This window comes from Ochotona princeps, chromosome 5, assembly GCF_030435755.1.
Source record: "Ochotona princeps isolate mOchPri1 chromosome 5, mOchPri1.hap1, whole genome shotgun sequence".
NCBI classification, from domain to species: domain Eukaryota; kingdom Metazoa; phylum Chordata; class Mammalia; order Lagomorpha; family Ochotonidae; genus Ochotona; species Ochotona princeps.
In genome coordinates, this window is record NC_080836.1 from 103,163,648 (window position 1) to 103,184,526 (window position 20,879).

Here is a 20,879-nt window from a genome sequence, read left to right on the forward strand (position 1 = left end):
GAGCTGGATGGGAAGTGGAGCTGCTGGGATTAGAACAGGTGCCCATATGGGATCATGGTGCGTTCAACGCGAGGATTTTTAGGCGTTAGGCCACCGCGCTGGGCCCTTGAATAATTTTTAAACCCTGGAAAATTAGTGTATGTTCTACTGACTGGGCCAGTTTTGTAATCCCTTAGCTTCATTTTTCTTGTTGAATTGGGGTTGTTGTGAAGCTTAAATGAGATTAAAAGAACTTAATTATGTATAAAGTTTCTAGCTTTGGTCCTCAGAGGATATTAGTGTTGGATCTGTAGGCAGGGGCCAAAATGTACAGGGATCTGATAGGAAGCAGTTTCCTGGAAAGCCCCTGAGTGGTAGTTGGATCACACCTTGTGGACATGTATGTTTGTCACCTGTTTGGTCAGCCTGTCTTTTGGGGGTTGAACTAAATAACCTTTAAGCCCATAAATGTTTGGAAAGGACACAAAGACCTTCCCAGTAGTTATGGTCTGTCGTTATACTAAGGAGTTTTGGCCTCCTGGAGAAATGGTTGGTTCCAGATCTGAGGCAAGAAATAATGTAAGTTCAGTTAAAACAGATGGAGTTCAGATAAACTCCAGATGGAGATGAAACTGTTGAAGACTACTTAGGGTCATACAAAAAGAACCAAAAAGCCAGTTTCAATTTGGAATCTTGCCCCTACTCAAAGAAGACACAATTGGAACATTGTCAGTACTAATTGCAGTGAATTGAGTTGTATTGTTTGTTACTGTTGAGGATACTAGTGAACCCGTTCTTATTTTGAAAAGTAATGAAAAAGAAGGCATTAACTTTAATTCTTTTGTATACTGTCCCTTTGGATGACTCTCCCAGTTAATCTCAGAGGAAAGTGTCTCTTTGTAGAAACACCCTCAGCTAATCAATAAATAAATGAGGTTGATAGAATATAGTCATTTTGCACATTTAATGGGCTCAGGGGTCCTTAAGTAGTCATCATCAGTGGCTGCTGCTGTCGCCAAAGCCTGCTGCAAGAGTCATATACCACCCGAGAGAAAGTTTTGCAGTAAGAATAGAATGCACATCTCTCTTTTTTTTGTTAAATGCTTGTTTTACTTCCTTGAAAGCAGAATGAGTGAGAGAGGAAGAGAGAGAGAGAGAGAGAGAGAGAGATTGATTCATCTGCCAGGCAGGCTGACGTCAAGAGCCAGGAGTTTTGTCTCAGTCTGCTATGTGGTAGAGGGGCCCAAGTGGGACAGACAAGGCTCGCCGGTGTTATAGATGGTTGCTTAACTGGCTGTGCCACAACGTCTTCCCCTAGGGTGCGCATCTCACTGAGTCTACACCTAGAGACCAGTTTACATTAAACGAAGAGGATGAGGAAAATAGAAAAATCTAGACTTTAAAAAACATCCTTAAAAAACATCAGGGTGAAATATGCAACACTTCTGTTTGAAAAGAAGGCTTTCATGGGGTCATGGAAGATCAGATGTGGACATGAATATTTGTGGCTGAGCGATTGGCAGAGGGAAATTTGTCACATGTTTCTTTTAACATGTTGAACATTATCCATAATAAGTTAAAAAATATTAGACCTGAGAGGAAAAAACCCTATAGTCACACTGTACTAGTGCATTTTCTTAAGATTTTCTATGTGTAAAATATTTTTAGGGGCAACAGTTTGGGATGCCCTCATTCTGTGTTGGAGTACTGGTTCAGGTTACAGCCGTACCCCCCATTGCAGCTTCCTGCTAAGGCACAGCCCCGGAGACTGCAGGTGAGGGCCCAAGCATTTGGGAGACTCATGCTGAACCCCAGACTTTTAGCTGGTTTTAGTCCTGGCTGTTGCAGTTGTTAAGAGGTAAACCAGTGGTGAAAGATTGGTTTTTCCTCTGTCTCTGCCTTTCACATATAATGAACTTAAAAAGAGATCATTACTGTATCAGCTGGATACTGGAGAAATAAAATCAGGAAGTTTGGTTTGGCATGCATGTGTATGCTGTGTATTACTTTGTCTTGATGCTCATTTAAAAAAAATTGTTGTTTTCATCTTACTTGAGTGATGGGTGGGGAAAGAGAAAGACAAAACTCTTCCATCTGCTGGGTTCACTTTCCAAATGCTCAGAATAGCGGGGATTGGGCCAACCTGAGTGAGAAGAGCAGAACTCAGTTTGGATCTCCCATGTGGGTGGCAAGAACTGAAGTCCTGGGACTATCACCTGCTGCCTTCTAGGGTGCACATTAGCAGGAAGCTGGAATCAGAAGTGGATCTGGGACATGAACCCAAGCACCCCAGTATGCAATGTAAAATCTCAGATAGCGGGGTGACTGTGCCAGACACCTGCCCCATTGTGTAGTAATTTTGTATATCGTGCTTGTTTTGGTTTTGCAAATAAAGCTTAGCAAAGCAATTTGGGGTATATATTTTAATGCTTCTGTTGGTTTTTTCTTAGACCAAGCGTCTGAATTTATTGAAATAAAATATCTTGATCCCTTTTAGCTTTGCTGTTTCGTTTTAATAAGCCGGGCAGCCTTCCAGATCATCAGCTGCTTCTGTTACTTGTTCCCCACTTGCTAGTGACACAGCTCTGCCGTGGGATATTGCTACTGTTTACAGGTCCCTCTCCCCTTTTGGCAGACATAATTTTAACTTCTTTATATTCACAAGCTTAACTTACAACTGACTATAATAGTTTACAAATGATAGGAAGATCACTTTTGCACTGGCATAAAAGCATGGGCTAAAAGTACCAGTCACAGCCCAAAGCGACCATTTCATTCCTGCATGTTTTTTGGGGTAGGGAAGTATTGTATATTTGCTGTTCTCTCCCTCCCCTCTTTGAAAAGAGATGTATTTGTTTATAAAGTATTGCAGACAGAGAGCTCTTCTATTGCTGGCTCCCTCCCCAGATGAACTCAATGGGCAGCTGTAGGCCAGGCTAAAGCTAGGAGCCAGGAGCTTTATCCAGGTCTCCTATATGGGTGGCACAGGCCAAATATTTGGGCATCCTCCACTGCTTTTCCTAGGCCATTAGCAGGGAGCTGCATCAGGAGTGGAGCAGCCTGGACACAAGCTGGCACTCATGTAGGATGCTAGCGTCATGTGTGAACTCTACTCCAATCCCACAACACTGTCCCTCCCGCCTCTTTTCAAAAAACTGATTGGGCCCGGCGGCGTGGCCTAGCAGCTGAAGTCCTCACCTTGAACGCGCCGGTATCCCATATGGGCGCCGGTTCTAATCCCGGCAGCTCCACTTCCCATCCAGCTCCTTGCTTGTGGCCTGGGAAAGCAGTTGAGGACGGCCCAATGCATTGGGACCCTGCACCCGTGTGGGAGACCCGGAAGAGGTTCCTGATTCCTGGCTTCGGATCGGCGCATACCGGCCTGTTGTGGCTCACTTGGGGAGTGAATCATTGGATGGAAGATCTTCCTCTCTGTCTCTTCTCCTCTCTGTATATCTGGCTTTGTAATAAAAAATAAATCTTTAAAAAAAGATTGATTTGTAATGTAGTGTCCATTTATTTTTGTTTATTTGAAAGGCAGAATGAGGGAGGGTACATATCAATTGAGGGATGCCTTTGATCGTGTCCCCAGGATTTGGTGCTGTTGTGGACAGAAGTCTGGGACCTAGAACTCCACCTGGGTCTTCCACATGAAGTGGCAGGAACTCAGTTAAGCCCTTACCTGCTGCCTTCCAGGATGTGTGCTTGCAGGAAAGCAGAGAACAACAGGGCAGCCAAGACTTGCCCAGGCACTCTGCTAGGATACCGGGTGTTGCTGTCCCATGGGCAGCTGCACTTGTACCAAGGCTTTCCTGCCATCTTTCCCCCACCCCCACGTTTTTTAAAAGTTGAAAATTAAAGTAGGTTTTCTTTACCCACTCTTGTTCCTTAGAGGCACCATTTGTCTTTAGAGTATATTCTTTAGTTTGTTTTTTCTATTTTCCTACACTATAAAATTCTCTGGACTAATTGATTGCTTATATTAAAAGATAGTTAATATCACGGATACAATTGAACCTCCCTTTTGCAGATACAGTCTTACCCTGAGTGTTCTATTTGTCAAATCCATGTTTACTTCTCTGCTTTTGCTATATTTTGTATGTGTCTGTAAACAGTATGGTCCTGTTTGCAGGTTTATAAAGTTATCTTTATTATAATGCAGTTTGCTCTTTATTTTGTGTAGCATACTTTATGAACTATTTTAAGTATTATCAAGTAGTCAAATAATGTGATTGGTTATACCAAATCACTTAAAAAAAGATTTATTTATTCTTATTGCAAAGTCAGATATTCAAAGGAGGAACCTCCCCTTGTGCGGTTCTGGCCGATCCGAAGCCAGGAACCAGGAGCTCTTCTGGTCTGCCATGCGGGTGCAGGGTCCCAAGGCTTTGGGCCATCCTCGACTGCTTTCCCAGGCCACAGGCAGGGAGCTGGATGGGAAGCAGGGCCACCGGAATTGCAACTGGTTCCCATATGGGATCTCGGCATGTTTAAGGCGAGGACTTCAGCCACTAGGCCACTAGGCTCCCAAATCGCTTTTTGAAGTGACTGTCTCAAGTTATTCACTTATTACAGGTTTATTTTTTTAATTATTTGAAAGAGAGAGACACACAGATGCATAGACATATCCATTTCCCAGTTCATGCCCCAAATGACCGTAGCTGCTAGGTCTGTCCCAGTCCCATGCTAACAACCAGGAACTCCATCCTGAAAGTCTCCCTGGGTGGTGTGCGTCGTTCACTGCATTCCCAGGCCCATCAGCTGGAACTTGAAACAGCACCTTGTTTAAGGCGGCTTGGCGCACCGGCACCAGTGCTGGCCTGCTTGTTTCAGTACGTCCTCTCAAGAACTGCTTCCAATACTTGGGTATTGTCAGACATCAATTTTTTAAAAAGTTATTTCAAAGAAATCTCCCATTCACTGATTACATCTCCTAATGCCGAAATAGTTAGGGCAAGGCCAGTCTTAGCTGGGAGTTAGGAACTCGATCCAGGTTTTCCATGTGGGATGCTGTCTCCCATGGTGCTCATTAGCAGGAACCTTGGAGGAAAATCGGAGACTCAAACCTGGGCACTCTGGTGTGGGGTGCTGGCTTGATCAGTGTTCTCTTACTGGCTGTAGATTGCCGCCCCTGGACGCTGATTTTTATGAATTAATGATGGCAAGGTGTTATGTCACTCTTCTTGTAAGCATCTGTGACAATTTGGAGGGAGTGTGCCCTCTTTACTGCGCTCCCTGGCTTGTCAGGGACATGCCATGAATCACTTTAGATTAAGGGTGACTGGCTCCAGGCTTGTCTGGTTCTTGCTTAGTGAACTGCTCGCAGTGTGCTTTGACAGCAGCCTGTATTAAATGTTCTTTGATACCTTGAGATACGCGATTTCTTCCCGTTCTTCCAAAGAAGTGACTTGAAATTTTGTTTGTATATTATGCAAAATAAATTCACTGTCCAAATATTTGACACTTTTTTTTTTTTGTCTGATTCAGGCTGCGTGCTTTGTCCAGTGGTGGGAGTATTACATCCCCTCCTCTCTCTCCAGCATTGCCCAAGTATAAATTAGCAGACTATCGTTATGGCCGAGAGGAGATGTTAGCGCTTTTCCTTAAAGACAATAAGGTAAGAGGTTAGGTGCAAGATGCATCATTTACTCTGTGCAGTGATGTGTGGCTGTGTGATGGCATGATGCACTTCTTCTCTCAGCCGTGGCCATTTTCTGTGTTGTGACCTGCAGTGTTTGTCAGGGGTTCTTCTGTGTGTAACATGGTTTTAGAAGGAATTTAAGCTATTTTTGCAGTAACAGGCAGCATCAGGGACACTTTAGATCACGGCGTGATGGCTGGAAAATGAAGACTTTCTCCTCTGATTTACACCTTGCATCCTGTTTCCAGATGGAAGGATCGAGAGGCGGAGCTAGCCTCTGGTCTTTTTCTTTTATGAGTTAAATATAACATTTTCGTAGAGAGTAGTTTTCCTGTTTGCCTCTTTCAAAATATGTATACTACTGAGCCTGATCTTGTCTGAAAAGCTTTCACTTGTATTTGTAATAGCAGTTTAAAACACGAGAGCATTTTCTGTTTAACGATTTATTTATTATTTTGTAAAGGCAAATTTACATATAGACGGAGAGACAGACAGATTTTCCGTCTGCTGATTCATTCGTCGAGCGGCTGCAATGGCAGAGCTGAGCCAGGCACTTCCTTCTGGTCTCCCATCAGGGTGTAGGGTTCTCGGGCTTTGGGCCATCCTCTGTTGCTTTCCCAGACCACAACAGGGTGCTGAATGGGAAGTGGAGCAGCCAGTGCACAAACCAGCGTTCCTATGGGATCCCGGCAGATGCAAGGCAATGATTAACCACTAGACCAGTGCGCCGGGCCTTGGGTGTTACTTCTTTAACTAGAGTCGTAGCAGATTTCTCATGGTCATGTGTTTGCTCGTTCAGATACCTTCTGACCTCCTGGATAAAGAATTTCTGCCCATTCTGCAAGAGGAGCCCTTGCTGCCGTTGGCTCTTGTGCCCTTCACAGAAGAAGAACAGGTTTGTCTTGAGCTCTGAGCTGCAGATCCAAGCCTTGTTATTCCTGCTGCAGCATGAGTACAGGGAGCCACTGCTTTGAACCCAAGGGTATTCTGTATCCTCGTGGTTCTGCCTCCTTACATTTTGTTGGTATGTGGTGTGGAGATGTTGCTAAATAAAGTGGAAAGCTTAGGAGTACTCTGTAGAGACAGGCAAGTGTGTTTGCATTCTTAAGGATTACTGAAACCATCCCTTGTAATTGATTATGAAGAGTTGCTGTTAGGGGAGAGGGAGAGGCCATCTTTGTAGAGAGCATTGTTCAGAAGTAATTTTCTATCTGAATTTTTAAAGATTTTTGTATTTTTATTTGAATGGCAGAGTTAGGTATTCACTCCCTAAATGGCCTCAGTGGCCAGAACTGAGCTGGTCCAAGACTGGAAGCCTGGAGCTTCCTCTAAGACTCCTTTTTGAGTGCAGGTACCTTAGAATTTGTGCCAACAGCCACAGCTTTTCCAGGCCATAAGCAGGGAACTGGCTCAAAAGTGGAGCAGTGAGAGCTCACACCAGTGCCCATATGAGATGCCAGCACTGCAGGCAGGAGCTTGGCGCGCCGTGCTGTAGAGCCAGCCCAGCGTGAGTTCTTAGCAGTGATTTTCCTGCTAGTAGAAAATGTATATTCTCAGGTCACAAGCACTCAGGTTTTTCCTGTAATCTGGGTTTGGTGATGTGAGAAATAAACTTCTGATCCAATAAATAAATAGCAAATTTTGTGTTGCCCTATTTTTTTTTTAAGATTGATTAATTTATTTATAAGAGTTAGAGGGAGAGACGGAAAGATTTTGCATTTGCTGGTTCACTCCTCAGCGCTGGACAAGGCCAGGAGTGTCACCTTGGTCTCCTTTGTGGGAGCAGAGCCCCAGCTTCAGCCGTCTTGTGCTGCTTGCCCGGCTGTGCGGAGGCGGGCTGGGTGCAGTCTGCTGAGTAGTGTGGCTATCGCCACCACTGCCACTCAGTCCTCAACATTTTCATCATTCCTCCTTGTGACAGCCCTGGGTATTTTCTTTGCACTCTTAGGAGAATTAAAATGTCTCTTGTCTGAAACTGTTTTAAAATCCAAGATACAATATTAACTTTGGGTAGTTTTCAGAACCATTCTTTCAGAATTTTGGTTTTCTTCATGACTTTTTCTATATTATGTTTCTTCTGTCTTTAGTCATGAAACTCGGTATCTCTTCAGCAGATAGTGTCATTGACTAAAAGATGTTTATTCCTGTAAAGAATACACAGAACAAATGCAGGGTCTTTTCTCAAATGATTTCTGAAGTTGTTACACCTGAATATTCACACCTGACTATGTATTGGTTTTATTTCTCAAAAGTATTTTTATTATGTGCTTCAAATAAGTGTGTGTAATTATGTTACACACATCAACACATTTGCTATTCATATATGTCAGAGTTTAAGGTTATAACATATCTGTGTGTCTGATTTGTTTTCATTTTTTATTTTTATTTGTTTTTTAAGAATGCCAGTTATTTTTATTGGACAGGCAGATATACAGAGAGTAGGCGATACAAAGAGAAGGATCTTCTGTCTACTGGGTCACTGCTGTAGTGGCCTCAATGGCCAGAGTTGAGCTGATCGGAAGCTAGGAACTTTTTCCAGGTCACTTGTGTGGGCTTCAGGGTCCCAAGACTTTGGACCATCCTTCACGGCTTCTAGGCCACATGCAGGGCCCTGTACCCTTGTGGGAGACCTGGAAGAAGCTCCTGGCTTCAGATCTGCTCAGCTCCAGCAATTGTGGCTGCTTGGGGAGTGAATCAGTGGATGGAGAATGTTTCTGCCTCTCCTTCTGTTTGTATATCAGCCTTCTCAAGAAAAGCTTCTCAAAGAAAAGCAAACAAGTAGATGTTGGTAGAGAAGAAGTAAAACTGTCTTTATTTGCGGATGACATGATGTTATAAATGGAAAACCCCTAAGAATTGACAAAAAGCTTCTAGAAAATCCTTAGAGTCAGCACAGTTGTAGTGTACATGGCTAATCCCCAGAAGGCCGTTCTGTGTGTTTACTTTAGTCATAAATGACTCTAGTAATTAATTCCTAGTCAATAACTGGGAATAAATGATCCCTGTGGTTAATTTCAAAACATTGCTATCAAGCAAGCTTTTTAAAACTTTGTTTTCTATTATGTTTATAGAGCTTCTGTCCTGTGCTGCTTTTTCTGAGTGCATTTTTTCCTGTATTTTACAATGATATAGTCCTTTTGCAGTCAGAATGCCAACGTTTTGTTCTCTGTGTGCCACAGTGTTTTAGGTATAGGTGTTGGTAGGTATAAGCAAAAGTATCTTGTCAAGGTGTACAGAACCGTTTCATTCTTTGAGGACTAAAGAAGCCTGCTATAGGGCTTCTTTCTCCTGGTGCTCCAGTTAAAGCAGACTTAAATGCAATGGAAAGGAATCTTAGCAATCTTAGCTCATGGTTTGGGAGACTTGGTATGAGGATGGCAGTACATTTCAAAGTGGTTTTCGTGGTCATTGCCAGCCCAGATCTCAAAGTCCAGTGCTCTCTTTTAAAGGGATCCTAAGCTTCATTAGGAATTGGCCAGAAACCCTATATATCATCAAAACAATCTTGGGGAAAAAAAAAAAAAAGAACAAAACAGCAGTGTTGGAGGACTCACACTTGCTCATTTCAAAGCTTATCACAAAGTTCTAGTAGTCAAAACAGTTCCATATCACGTTAGGTAAACAGGTCAGTGGAATACAATAGAAAGCTCTAAAGTAAACCAATGTTGTTCTGTACTGTTGGTTGAGTGTATGAAGTTGAAAATGAGGATACCATTTGTGTTTTTCTACTGCCATACCTGTGCTGCATTATGATTCATTGCTGTGTTCAGTGTTTTTCTTTCTTAAATTTTATGTACACATTGTGGGAGAAGTAGCAGATCCGGGGCTAGGCAGCCTCGTGCCCAGGACTTGGAAGCCCCTGCTGCTTGCTGACGCGGCGGGCTGTGCTTCCGGGCCGCACAGCCGTGTAGGTGCTGATCTTCGTAGTTACCAGTTGCAACCTCAGTCTTCTGTTCTAAAGTTACTTGATCAGATGATTGAATACGCAGAAAATCTCAATAAAACAACTCAACTCACATTGATAAGTTACAAAATTTATCCAAGCAAATTGTGCTGCGTAAAATTTTGAAAAAATGTAATAAAGGAGAAAATGAGTCATGGAAGAAAAAATTCAGAAATGAAGCAAGTTTTTGACAGGTTACCTTTGAATGAAGGACATGTAGATACACTATTTCAGTTGATTTTTTTGAATCAGGATTGACAATCATCAATGTTAGGCTCAACTACTCAGCGGATCTCAGCACTCTCGGAGTTCTTTTTCCTTTCACATGATGAGTCGAAGCGTTGCTTCTTGCCCCTTAGCCAGGGTGGTCTCGACTGAGGAGAGGAGCAAGGTTTGTTTCCTCTGTGCACACTGCCTAAACGTGTTACAAGGAAGGGCGTAGGCAGACATTGTCTTAGTTTAACATTCTCTCATAAATTCTTCTGATGTCCACAGGTTTTTTACTTCACTGTCAGATTTTATATGAATAGAATTATGTCTTGGTTTTATTTTTTCTAAGCCTCATACATGTTTTTTAAGCTTTATTTTATTTATTAGAAAGGCAAATTTACAGAAAGAGAAAAAAAGAGAAAGATCACCCATTGAATGCTTCACACCCCAAGTGGCTGCAACGACAGGAGCTGAGCTGATCTGAAGCCAGGAGCCAGGCGCTCTTTCTGGTTCTCCTACATGGGTGCAGAATCTCAAGGTTTAGACCATCATCTACTGCTTTCCCAGGCCACAAGCATGGTGGGAAGTGGAGAATCTGGGACACAACCTGTGCCCTCATGGGTCTTGGTGTGTTCAAGGCGAGGACCTTAGCCACTGAGCCATTGCACCAGACCCAATACATTTCATTTTTTGAAAGATATATTTATTTGAAAGACAGAGATGTTCATCTGTTGGTTCACTTCCCAAATGTTCTCAGTGGCTCAGCCTGGGCTTATCTACAGCCAGGAGTCATGAACTTCATCTGGGTCTTCCATGTGGATGCAGTGGGGCTCTTCTAATGTTCTTCCAGGTACACTAACAGGGAGCTGGGTCATAAATGGAGCAGTTAGGACTTGAACTACCGTCCCTGTGGGACGTTGGCACCACAGGTTGAGCCTTACTTAGTATTCATGTCACCAACCCAATATTTCATTTATCTTCAAGTAGGCATACTTTAGCTCTTTGTTCAACTTGGTCCTGTGGGTGATGCTAATGCGCTGTGATCTTGTGTTCAGCCCTATTCCAGCTGGGCTGTGGGTGCCACTGCAGTTCATCACCTGGTTAATGCAGCTTTACTGTTTATGTCAAGCATTCCCTAACCCTTGCTGTGAATGTGTCATTCAGGTGACTAAACCATGCTGATTCTTATTTGTTCATTCTCCTTTTACGTCGAATTCCTGCCATCATAAGTACTGTTTGGAGTTGGTGTTTCATATTGGTGGAGAGAGAGGCACAGAAAGGCCATTTTCCCCATGCTGCTTGTAGGGTGTCTTTTTGTACCTCCCTCTTATTTCCACCTTTGTCCAGCCAAGCCTTTCCTCAGACCCTTTCATGTCAAGTCTGTTGTCTTACAGAGCTTTCTCCGTTGTGTTACATGTTTAGCTTATCTGCTGCTTCCTGCTGCACCTTTCCTCCCTCAGCCTACAGTGGGCACAGCCTTGGTGGCAGTGTTAATGATCTGAAATGGTCATTCGGAGCTGTTGGTGACAGCAGGTTTGGGGCATCTGCTTACATTTTCTAGTTACAGTTTCCTCATAACTAGTAGTGATTAGATGCAGTGGGAGGTGGGGAGAAGGGACGTGTATAGTTCATCTGTTTTATACATTTTTCTTTATTTTTTCCTGTTTTTTTTTTTTTTTTTTTTTGGCAGAGGAACTTTTCAATGTCTGTAAATAGTGCTGCTGTCCTGCGATTGACAGGACGAGGAGGAGGAGGAGGCACGGTGGTGGGGGCTGCTAGAGGTCGAAGTTCTTCGAGAGGGCGAGGTGAGCTTCCAAGTGAAAACGGCATCTCTGCGCGGCCGCCTGCGGGAGCAGTCCCCGGTCTCCCCCGGCGCAGCGGGGCGGCGGAGGAGCAGGGGTGAGGGGACCCGGGCAGAGCGGGACACCACGCAGTTACGCACCGTTTGCTTATTTTAACTCTGCTCACGTAAACCTTTGTCTTAGGGAATTGTGTTCATACTACCTGGTTCTCTGATGCCTGCTGCCTATTTTGGATGATTGGTTGTCTGGTTTTCTGTACGAGCATTCTTATGTTAGTAATATAAATGTTCCCTTGCCTGAGTTGACTAAATCATAGCAGTATCCTAAGCATACTTTTTCCTTTTTTTCCTAAAAGATGCTTTAGAGATGGTTAGAGTGGGTGTTTGCTGTGGCAGGCGCCAGTTTTTGGACACCACACCGTCAGGATTAGCGCCATTGCAACTGAGGAGAATTTTTTTTTGTTGTTAAGGTGGTACTTCCTCCAGTTTTTCCCTTGACCTTTCTTTTAGAAGGTTTTGTGAATGATATATAAAGTGCTATTTCTAGGTTGTGTTTCTCCTTCTGAATTTGTCTCTAGAACAATGTTTCAAAAATCTCAGTAGTTATTAAAGTCACCTAATAAGAAATATCCTGTGACCAGTGTTGTGGTGCCATGGGTTAAGCCGCCATGTAGGATGCTGGCATCCCCAAATAGAATGCTCTTTCACGTTGCAGCTACTCCATTTCCAAGCCTCAGAAGGCTGTGCAAAATGGCCTACATACTGCTCCCTGCCACTCCCATGGCAGACCTGGGTGGATTTCCAGTCTCCTGGCTTCAGCCTGTGTCAACACTTGACTGTTGGGGTTATTTCGGGGGTCAGCAGTGGATGGAACATCTGTTTCTGTCTTTCAGTGTCGCTGTGGCTCTGCCTTTCAGGTAAATAAATTACAATAAATGAATATAACTTAAATAAAAAAGAAGTATGGTTGGCCACAGTTTGACATGGTGAGATCTAGGTGTGCGGGGTGTACTTCATCTGTCACGCAGGCAGTTCAGGTTCCCACACTGAGGTAGGCTTCCTTGGCGAAGAATCTGTTGGGAATACTTACATCTTGGTGGTGTGGTTTTGTTTGAAAGATGGGACTAGCAGCTTAATGTCTGGCCTCCATGTGGACACTCTTGTGTTCTGCTGTGTGGTGGCAGCAAGAAGGGGTTGCTTGGGTAGCTTTGCCTCCAATACTTTTCAAAGTAAGTCAGGAGATCTTAATCAAGAAGTGGAAACCACAGACTTTTTGTATTGCAAATACCAGCCAATCGCCAAGCAGGTTATCACATAGAGTAGAACTCCTCTTGTAATCTGAATTTAAACTGGGGTATATAAAAGGTAGGTGCTATAATAAATATTAAAAAGAAAGAACGGTGTGAAACTTATTTAAAATGAATGACCTGATTTTGGAAAATATTTCTAAAATCATTGCTACAAATGCTGTGATTTCTTTTTTGTGAATGTACTATTATTTTGAAAGGCAGAGTAGCAGAGAGAAAGAGAGAGCTTCCATTGGTTGGTTTACTGCCCAAATGGTTCCGACAGCTGAAGCCTGGATGTTCTTCTGGTTCTGCCACATGAACGCAGGGCCCACAGTGCTTAGGCCGTCCTCCACTGTTTCAAGGCTGGCACTGAATCTGTCGCCCATGTGGGATGCTGGCACTGTAGCCAAAGGTTTAGCCTGCTCTGCGACTATACCGGCTTTACCTCTGATTCATTCAATGATTTTAAAAAATCTCATTTTATACAACAACATTGTAATTGTATGTAGTCTGTGGTTTCTAATTTTATTAGCTTAGTAATGTTTATTATGTTTGCTCTTTGTATGAATAGAGCTTGCTTTTACTTATTTGTTTTTTCTCTTTATTTTTATTTTGTTGATAACATTTCATTTGTTTTTAAGATTTATTTTATTTTTGTTGGAAAGTTAGATACTCAGAGTTGGAGAGACAGAGAGAAAAATCTTTCATCCGTTGATTCACTCCCCAAGCGGCCACCACGGCCAGAGCTACGCCGATCCAAAGCCAGGAGCCTCTTCCGGGCCTCCCATGCGGGTGCAGAGTGCCAAGGCTTTGGGCCTTCCTCTGCTGCTTTCCCAGGCCAGATGCAGAAAGTTGAATGGGAAGTGGGGCTGCTGGGACACGAACTGGCGCCCATATGGGATCCCAGTGCATGCAAGGCGAGTACTTTAGCTGCTAGGCTACCATGCCGGGCCCTATTTATTTATTTTTAAAGATTTATTTACTTACTTGAAAGGCATAGTTAGGGAAAGAAAGAGGTGTTCTGTCTGCTGACTTAATCCCTAAAATAGCCACACCAGCCACAGCTCAGCCAGGCTGTAGGCAAGGGCACAGAAGCCCAAGCAAGTGGGTTAATCTTCGCTGCTTTTACAGGCATGTTAGCAGGAAGCTGGATTGTGAGTGGAGCAGCTGGGAATTGGTAACTGCTGGAACCCTCAAAGGGATGTTGCTGTTGTCCGTTTAACAGTATTATTGTCACACCACAATGTCAGCCCCCAGGGCTAGATTTAATTGATTATCCTGTCTATTTTACAAATTGAGTCATTTTTGATACCAAAATTTTCTGACTTTTATACCTGTAAATATCTTAAATTACTAAATGCTAAACAGATGAATGGGAGAACAAGGTCAGTTTTTCACGTTCTCGTTTTGTTGGTTAGAATATTTCAGAAATAAGACAAATGCACACTCATTTTGTGTAGGATCATTTAAAAGTATATTTTATCTGTTTTTAAAGACTTGTTATTTTTTTAATTGTAAAGGCAGATTTACGGAGAGGAGAGAGATCTTCCATCTGCTGGTTACTCTCCATGTGGCCTCAGCTGCCAGAGTTGAACTGATGTGGAGCCAGGAGCTCTTCCAGGTCCCACACGGGTGCAGGGTTCCAAGATTTGGGCCATTCTTCCCCAGGCCATAAGCGGGGATCTGGATGCGAAGTGGAGCAGCCAAAATACAAACTGGGGCCCATATGGAATCCTGGTGCATACAAGGCAAGGACTTAGTCACTCACTAAGTTGTTGTGCCGGTACCAGAAGTATATATGTATTAAAGTATATATATATATATATATATATAGAAGATTTATTTTATTTTTTATTGGAAAGTTGGAATATTTTCCCTGCTTGTGACCTGGGAAAGCAGTTGAGGACAGCCCAAAGCCTTGGAACCATGAACCCACGTGGGAGACCAGGAGGAGGCTCCTGGCTCCTGACTTCGGATTGGTGCAGCTCCAGCCATTGAGGCCACTTGGAGAGTGAACCATCAGACAGAAGATCTTCCTCTCTGTCTCTCCTCCTTTCGCTATCTGACTTCACAATAAAAATAAATAAATAAATATCATAAAAATTATTTATTTGTTTGAAAGGCAGTGCTAGAGGGGGAGAAGTGGGAGATAGGAACTCTGTTCGCTGGGTCAATACTCACATGGCTGTAGTAGCCAGAGCGGGGCCAGTCCAGTGCAGAGGCCACGTGCTTCTACCCGGTCTGCCACGTAAGTGCAGGGGCTCGTGGCTTTGGGCTGATTTGGGTTGTTCTCCCAGGCCGCAGCATGGGATGTGCCTCAGCATTCCTGTGGGATCCTAGCACTTACATGGGGAGGATCAGCCACCACACCAAGCCCTCAACACACCTTGCTTACCTCGGCATCTGAATAGACTAAAGGGAACCTCAGTTGGTGAACTGTCTTGTAAGGAGCTCACCTGCAAAGTTAATAATTTGAGAGTTGACTATTAAGTTATTATTTTCTGTGAGATTATGTAAATTATTACAGTGCTTGTATTTGATTCTTGTTGTTTTATTTTTTTCTTTCAAAACTCCAAATCAAGAGTTCTTACATTTTTATTGAAAATAATCCAATAAAAGCTTTAATTTACATAGGTTTTATACTGAACTTCTTAGACTTTGTTGAACTTTTTACTAAAATACTCAGTGTTTATACTGCTTCTGGTTCAGGATCAGGAGTGGCACATGTTTTTTTCTAATTTTTTTTCTTCCCTCTGTTGTGGTGTAGCTGTGTTCAGTGGCATCCCTGCTGTCATGGGCGCAGCTCAAGTGGGCCTCACTGGATGCTTAAAGGAAGCCTTGCTTGTTCCTGGGGACTGAGTGTGTGTCAGGTGCTGACCTCATGATGACTTTCCTGTTTTCTTGTTTGTAGGCAGAGGCAGAGGTGAATGTGGTTTCTACCAAAGAAGTTTTGACGAAGTGGAGGGTGTGTTTGGCCGAGGAGGTGGCAGGGAGATGCACCGATCCCAGAGTTGGGAGGAAAGGTAACTAGAGGTTGCAGGCATGCGCATCAAGATTGCTTGGTAGCTAACTCTCACGGTGTTTTTCACTTTATATGGAGGGACAGCCTCCTTGGTCAGTCACACAGGGTTTCACCTTTTGTTTAATTTGAGAGGGAGAAAGAGAAAGAACTTCTGTCCGGCGGTTTGCTCCCCCAAAGCCCTCACCAGCTGAGACTGAGCAAGGCTGGAGCTTGGAGAGGGGACCACTGGAGGGCTTCCACAAGGGTGGCCTGGGTTCCAGTGTGTGTCTTAGTAGGAAGCTGACGTGGAAGTCAGCACTGCAGTTCGGGGGCTCCGTGTCCATCGTCCCGAAAGAGTTGCATGAAGCTTCACCCTGAAATCTGTTCACAGAGCACTTAGGGCCAAGTAGAAGTTTTTGGCAGATAGTGTCTTTATGCTATCTTTCTGCTTTTCAGTATTTTCCCAAATGTTAGGCAAAAGTTTTTTATTTTATTTTATTTTTTGATATTTGAAGAAAAGAAAAAATGCTGTAAAAAATAGGCAAGTAAGTGCCACAGAGGGATTTTATATTGCTCTCATGCCTTGGTGTTGAAGTTTATTTTCATCTTTTTAGGGGTGACAGACGTTTTGAAAAGCCAGGACGAAAAGATGTAGGTAAGATTCTTAGTTATTTTGGAATATTCCCTGGACCTCCATGGTATTAATACTTACAGAAGTCCAAACCAGTGTAAACTTACTGAAAATGAGCCCTGTTCACCTTGTGCCTCTCCAGTAGGTGGTGCTGTGTCATCGCTTCGTTGCTAGAAGTCTGTGGTTATCCGCAGTGTCCTTTGGGCGGGACACGGATAATAGACGCCGACGCCGTCAGCAGGGCTTAGCTGAACTCTCTTCTTAGGCCTGGGTGTTCTCTTTGGTGGGGTCTGCATTAGGGCCATTTTGTCCCAGTCTAGTGACTCCATTTCTGGTTCAGGTAGAGTCTCACAGATGCAAAGGTTTACTCTCTGAATGCTCTGCTGTTATCTGTTTATTTGGTGGTTTGTCGCATTGGACTTTTTAGTTTTCTTGGGTTGCTGTGCCCATGTGGGAGGCTCCTGGCTTCTGTCTGGGTCAGTCTTAATCAGTGTGGTCATCTGGGCGTGAACCAGCAAATGGAAGACCTCTTTTTCTTTTGTTCTTTCCCACCTCTCTTGTAACTGTGCCTTCCAATAAAAGAAAAGAGTAAGAGAGAACAGAACATACCGAGAGAAAGATCTTCCATCCATTGGTTCACTCCCCAAGTGGTTGCAGCAGCTAGAAGTGAGCCAATTGGAAACCAGGATCCAGAAGCTTCCTCTGGGTCTTCCACACAGGTCAGAGTCCTAACGCCTTGGGCCATCCTCTGCTGTTCTCCCAGGCCACAAACAGGGAGCTGGATGGGAAGTGAGGCAGCTGGGACATGAGCTGGTGCCCACATGGGATTCCAGTGTGTTCAAGGTGAGGATTTAGCCACTAAGCCTTTGTGCTGGGCCCAGAAAGTAAATCTTAAGAAATTCTTTATTTGTAAGGCAGTGAGAAGAGAGAAAAGGGTGAGGAAGGAGGGAGGGAGAAAGAAATAGACCCTCCATTTGCTGATTCACTGCCCCAGTTCTTGAAATACCCAGTGTTGTGCTGGGAACTCTGCTGTCCAGCAGTCTCATGTTGGCGTCGGGGACCTCATCACTGGAGCTGGCACCTGCTGCCTCCCAGTGAGCTGGTTCAGAAGTGGGGGCGCGACCGACTCCTCCATGTGCTGGAACATGGGGTGCTTATCATCCAGCCTTTCACACAGTCATGCGAGTCCTTGCGGACAGGGACTGCACAGTCTGACTTCCTGTCCAGCCATGCCGCTTCCGTCATGCATAAGGGGCTCAGTGGTGAAAGGGCTCAGTGAGGTAGGTATTTGGCATAATCTTAGAAAGATTTAGGAATCACTGGTGACTTGGGTTACCTGGAAAAGTAATGATTTCTTTTTAATAGTAAGAGTGTCTTGATTTTTACAGTGGTGCATATTCACACAATGGTAATTGGAGTACATGAGTTACAAAGATTTTTTTTAATCATTATTTGTAGTCTTCCTGTTGTAATTATACTTATTCAGTTAAAATGATTTCCCTAGCCACTGCACCTCATCGATATATTTTTGAAATAGGAAGTTTCATAAAACTGAATTGAAACAAAGTCTAAGAATCTTAAGAATGGTAATGTATTACCTAAAATATCACAGTTTCTATACATGCTACATATTCTAATATTTCATAGTGGCTTTTATTGAATGAATAAGTTGCTTGCTTCAGCTTTCCTGTGCTCAGAATTCTGAAGTTTTGTGGGGTTTTTTTTGTAGATGATTCACTTTCTGTAGCAAGTAGTGAAGATTAAAACAAACAAAAAAAAGCTGTTCATAACTGCTATTTTGCACACTGTAAGAATAGATAACATTGGGCCCGGCGGCGTGGCCTAGCGGCTAAAGTCCTCGCCTTGAACACCCCGGGATCCCATATGGGCGCTGGTTCTAATCCCGGCAGCTCCACTTCCCATCCAGCTCCCTGCTTGTGGCCTGGGAAAGCAGTTGAGGACGGCCCAATGCATTGGGACCCTGCACCCCTGTGGGGGACCCGGAAGAGGTTCCAGGTTCCTAGCTTTTGATCGGCGTGCACCGGCCCGTTGCAGCTCACTTGGGGAGTGAATCATCGGATGGAAGATCTTCCTCTCTGTCTCTCCTCCTCTGTGTATATCTGGCTGTAATAAAATGAATAAATCTTAAAAAAAAAAAAAAAGAATAGATAACATTACTAGTCTAACTTGTCGAGATTCACTGATACATTCATCAATTGTAAGGTGTCCTAAATCGTCCCGTTGAGATCATGGAAGTACTAAAGGTTTCAGAATGGTTTATACTGTTGCAGACTGGAGATGGTCCATGGCAGACACATGTGTACTTTGACCACTTTCAGCTGCTTTTGCATAGGACTGGATTGTAAGTGTAGCGGCCAAGGATCAGCCTAACACCCTGTGGCATTGTTGCAGGGAGCAGGCTCACTGTGCTACAACTCTGGCTCCTTGTGTTTGCTTCTCAAGTGCAGACAGATAGGAGGGTCAGAGTCAGGCCTCATCCCCGTGGACCCCTCAGGATAGGTGGAGGTGGAAAAAGCAGAGTGGGGAATTGTGAGTGCTGTTCTGTAGGATTTTGTCACTGTAGAGGGGGATAGCAGTTCTTAATTCTGTGAGGAGGGTGAAATCAAAGTGTCCTTGCAGAGAAATGGGCCAGGCGAAATGAGTGCATTTAGCCGTGTGACACTTAAGAGTACATTTTGGTATAAAATTCTTCAAAATTGGCATAGCAGTTTTGATGAGAGCCTGTTCCTAATATGGACGTGTAGGTACATAAAATCAGACCCTCAGATTATTGGCAATTGTTTCCTTTTTGTTGAAACGGTCAAGCTTTGTCAGTTTCCAGAAGTACCTTATTGAAGATTTACTTACTTGAAAGAATTATGGAGAGGGAGAGACTAGACACGCGCACACACACAGACAGATATCTTCCATTCACTGAAATGTCTCCAGTGGCCTGGGCTGAAACCACGAGCCAGAGGCTCTGAGTCTCGCCTGCGTGTCAGTGGCCGAAGCTCATGTTTCCCAGGCACATTAATGGGGACCTGGAGCCAGGAGGGGAGTAGCTGGGAGTTACACTGCTGCGCATTGCAGCTGATAGCTTATGCTGCTGCACCACGTGCTGGCTCCCAAAAGTATATATAAAGAGTTCCAAAGTGTTGCTTCTGGTCTTGTATCCCATGAGCCATGAGTGAATTCGCAGTTACGAACTGGGTATAGGAGGGACACACTGCCTACATCGTTAACCTTCTCATGGCATTTGAAGTGCACATTTTCCTGACAAGGTAATTTAACTCTAAATAGAGAATGTAATCCTTACCCTAGAAGTTGTAATTCTTTTGTGTGTGTGTGTGTGTGTGTGGTTCTTTGAAACAAGGAAAAGAATTATGAACAGTGCTCCCAGCAACTATATTTTCTTGATGAGAAATTTTGATCATATAGTTGTTAGCCTACCAGCAGTTTGGTTGAGTGTGTGTAAGGGAAGTCATATTCAGTTTTCAATTGACAAATTTATGTATAATTGCTGTTCATCTGCCCCAAAGGGAAAATACCCTCCAGGAAGTGGATCACAGGTCTCGGGGAGCTTCCCTTACCGTTCTGATCTGTTTAAGTGATCCGATACGTTTAAGAAGAACCATACAGGGCAGTCTTTGCTATTCTCACAGATTAAGTAATTGTTTTTAACTTAGTAGAGAAGTAAGAATTCTTGCTTTGTTCGGTCTTCTAAAGAAGACTGCTGAAGGTTATCGAACAGCAAAGCTTTCAATACTTAAATCCTTGATGCCGCATAATTTTTTGCTATTGTCAGTCTTTAACAACTACAAAGTTCTTTATTTTCTTTTGCCTTTGGTCAAAGAGAAGAAAAATGTGACCTGCTGCTGGGCTTTGCTCTGGACAGCTGCTTGGCTTGACTGAGCCAGTATTTGTTTCAAGAGAGGTTCCTGCCTGGGCCAGTGAGGAAGGTTCACCCTGTAACTTTTCTCACATTGAATGCCAAGGAAGGGAGCTTTAGAAGAACAGAACAGTCCTAATTGGTGGAAGCCGATAAGGTGACCAAAGATTTCTGCGTTGCGTAAAGACAGCTTCATGTATTAATAGCAATGAAAATCAGCAGTGTAGTCTCAAATTAAACTGGGTGTAGAAGAAGTGGTTCTTCTTAGTATATAGGGAATAAAAAAAAATGCTCCGAGAAAGCATACTTTTCTTAGAGTATTAGATTTGGAAAGAAATAATAGCGTTCATGTAGCCTAGCCTCCTACTGGTGAATAAACATTCATTTTTTGTTTATAGAAAAAACTATTTGAAGTTGGAGACAGGAATTTAGCTTTGGAAATGCCTTGCTGCCTGATTAGTTTTTGCTTTATCAGAGATTATTTTCCTTATTGGG

At 43.5% G+C, this 20,879-nt stretch overlaps 1 protein-coding gene across 1 annotated transcript in view; it reads left to right on the top strand.

The window, feature by feature from the left end:
* The window catches only part of GIGYF2 (GRB10 interacting GYF protein 2), a 106,658-nt gene that overhangs the window by 31,984 nt on the left and 53,795 nt on the right, over positions 1 to 20,879 (top strand). The window contains exons 4-8 of the mRNA XM_058665117.1: positions 5,467 to 5,596; positions 6,420 to 6,515; positions 11,464 to 11,578; positions 15,775 to 15,886; positions 16,479 to 16,519. Of these exons, the coding sequence (XP_058521100.1) occupies positions 5,467 to 5,596; positions 6,420 to 6,515; positions 11,464 to 11,578; positions 15,775 to 15,886; positions 16,479 to 16,519 (494 nt within the window). The remainder of the gene's footprint in view (positions 1 to 5,466; positions 5,597 to 6,419; positions 6,516 to 11,463; positions 11,579 to 15,774; positions 15,887 to 16,478; positions 16,520 to 20,879) is intronic.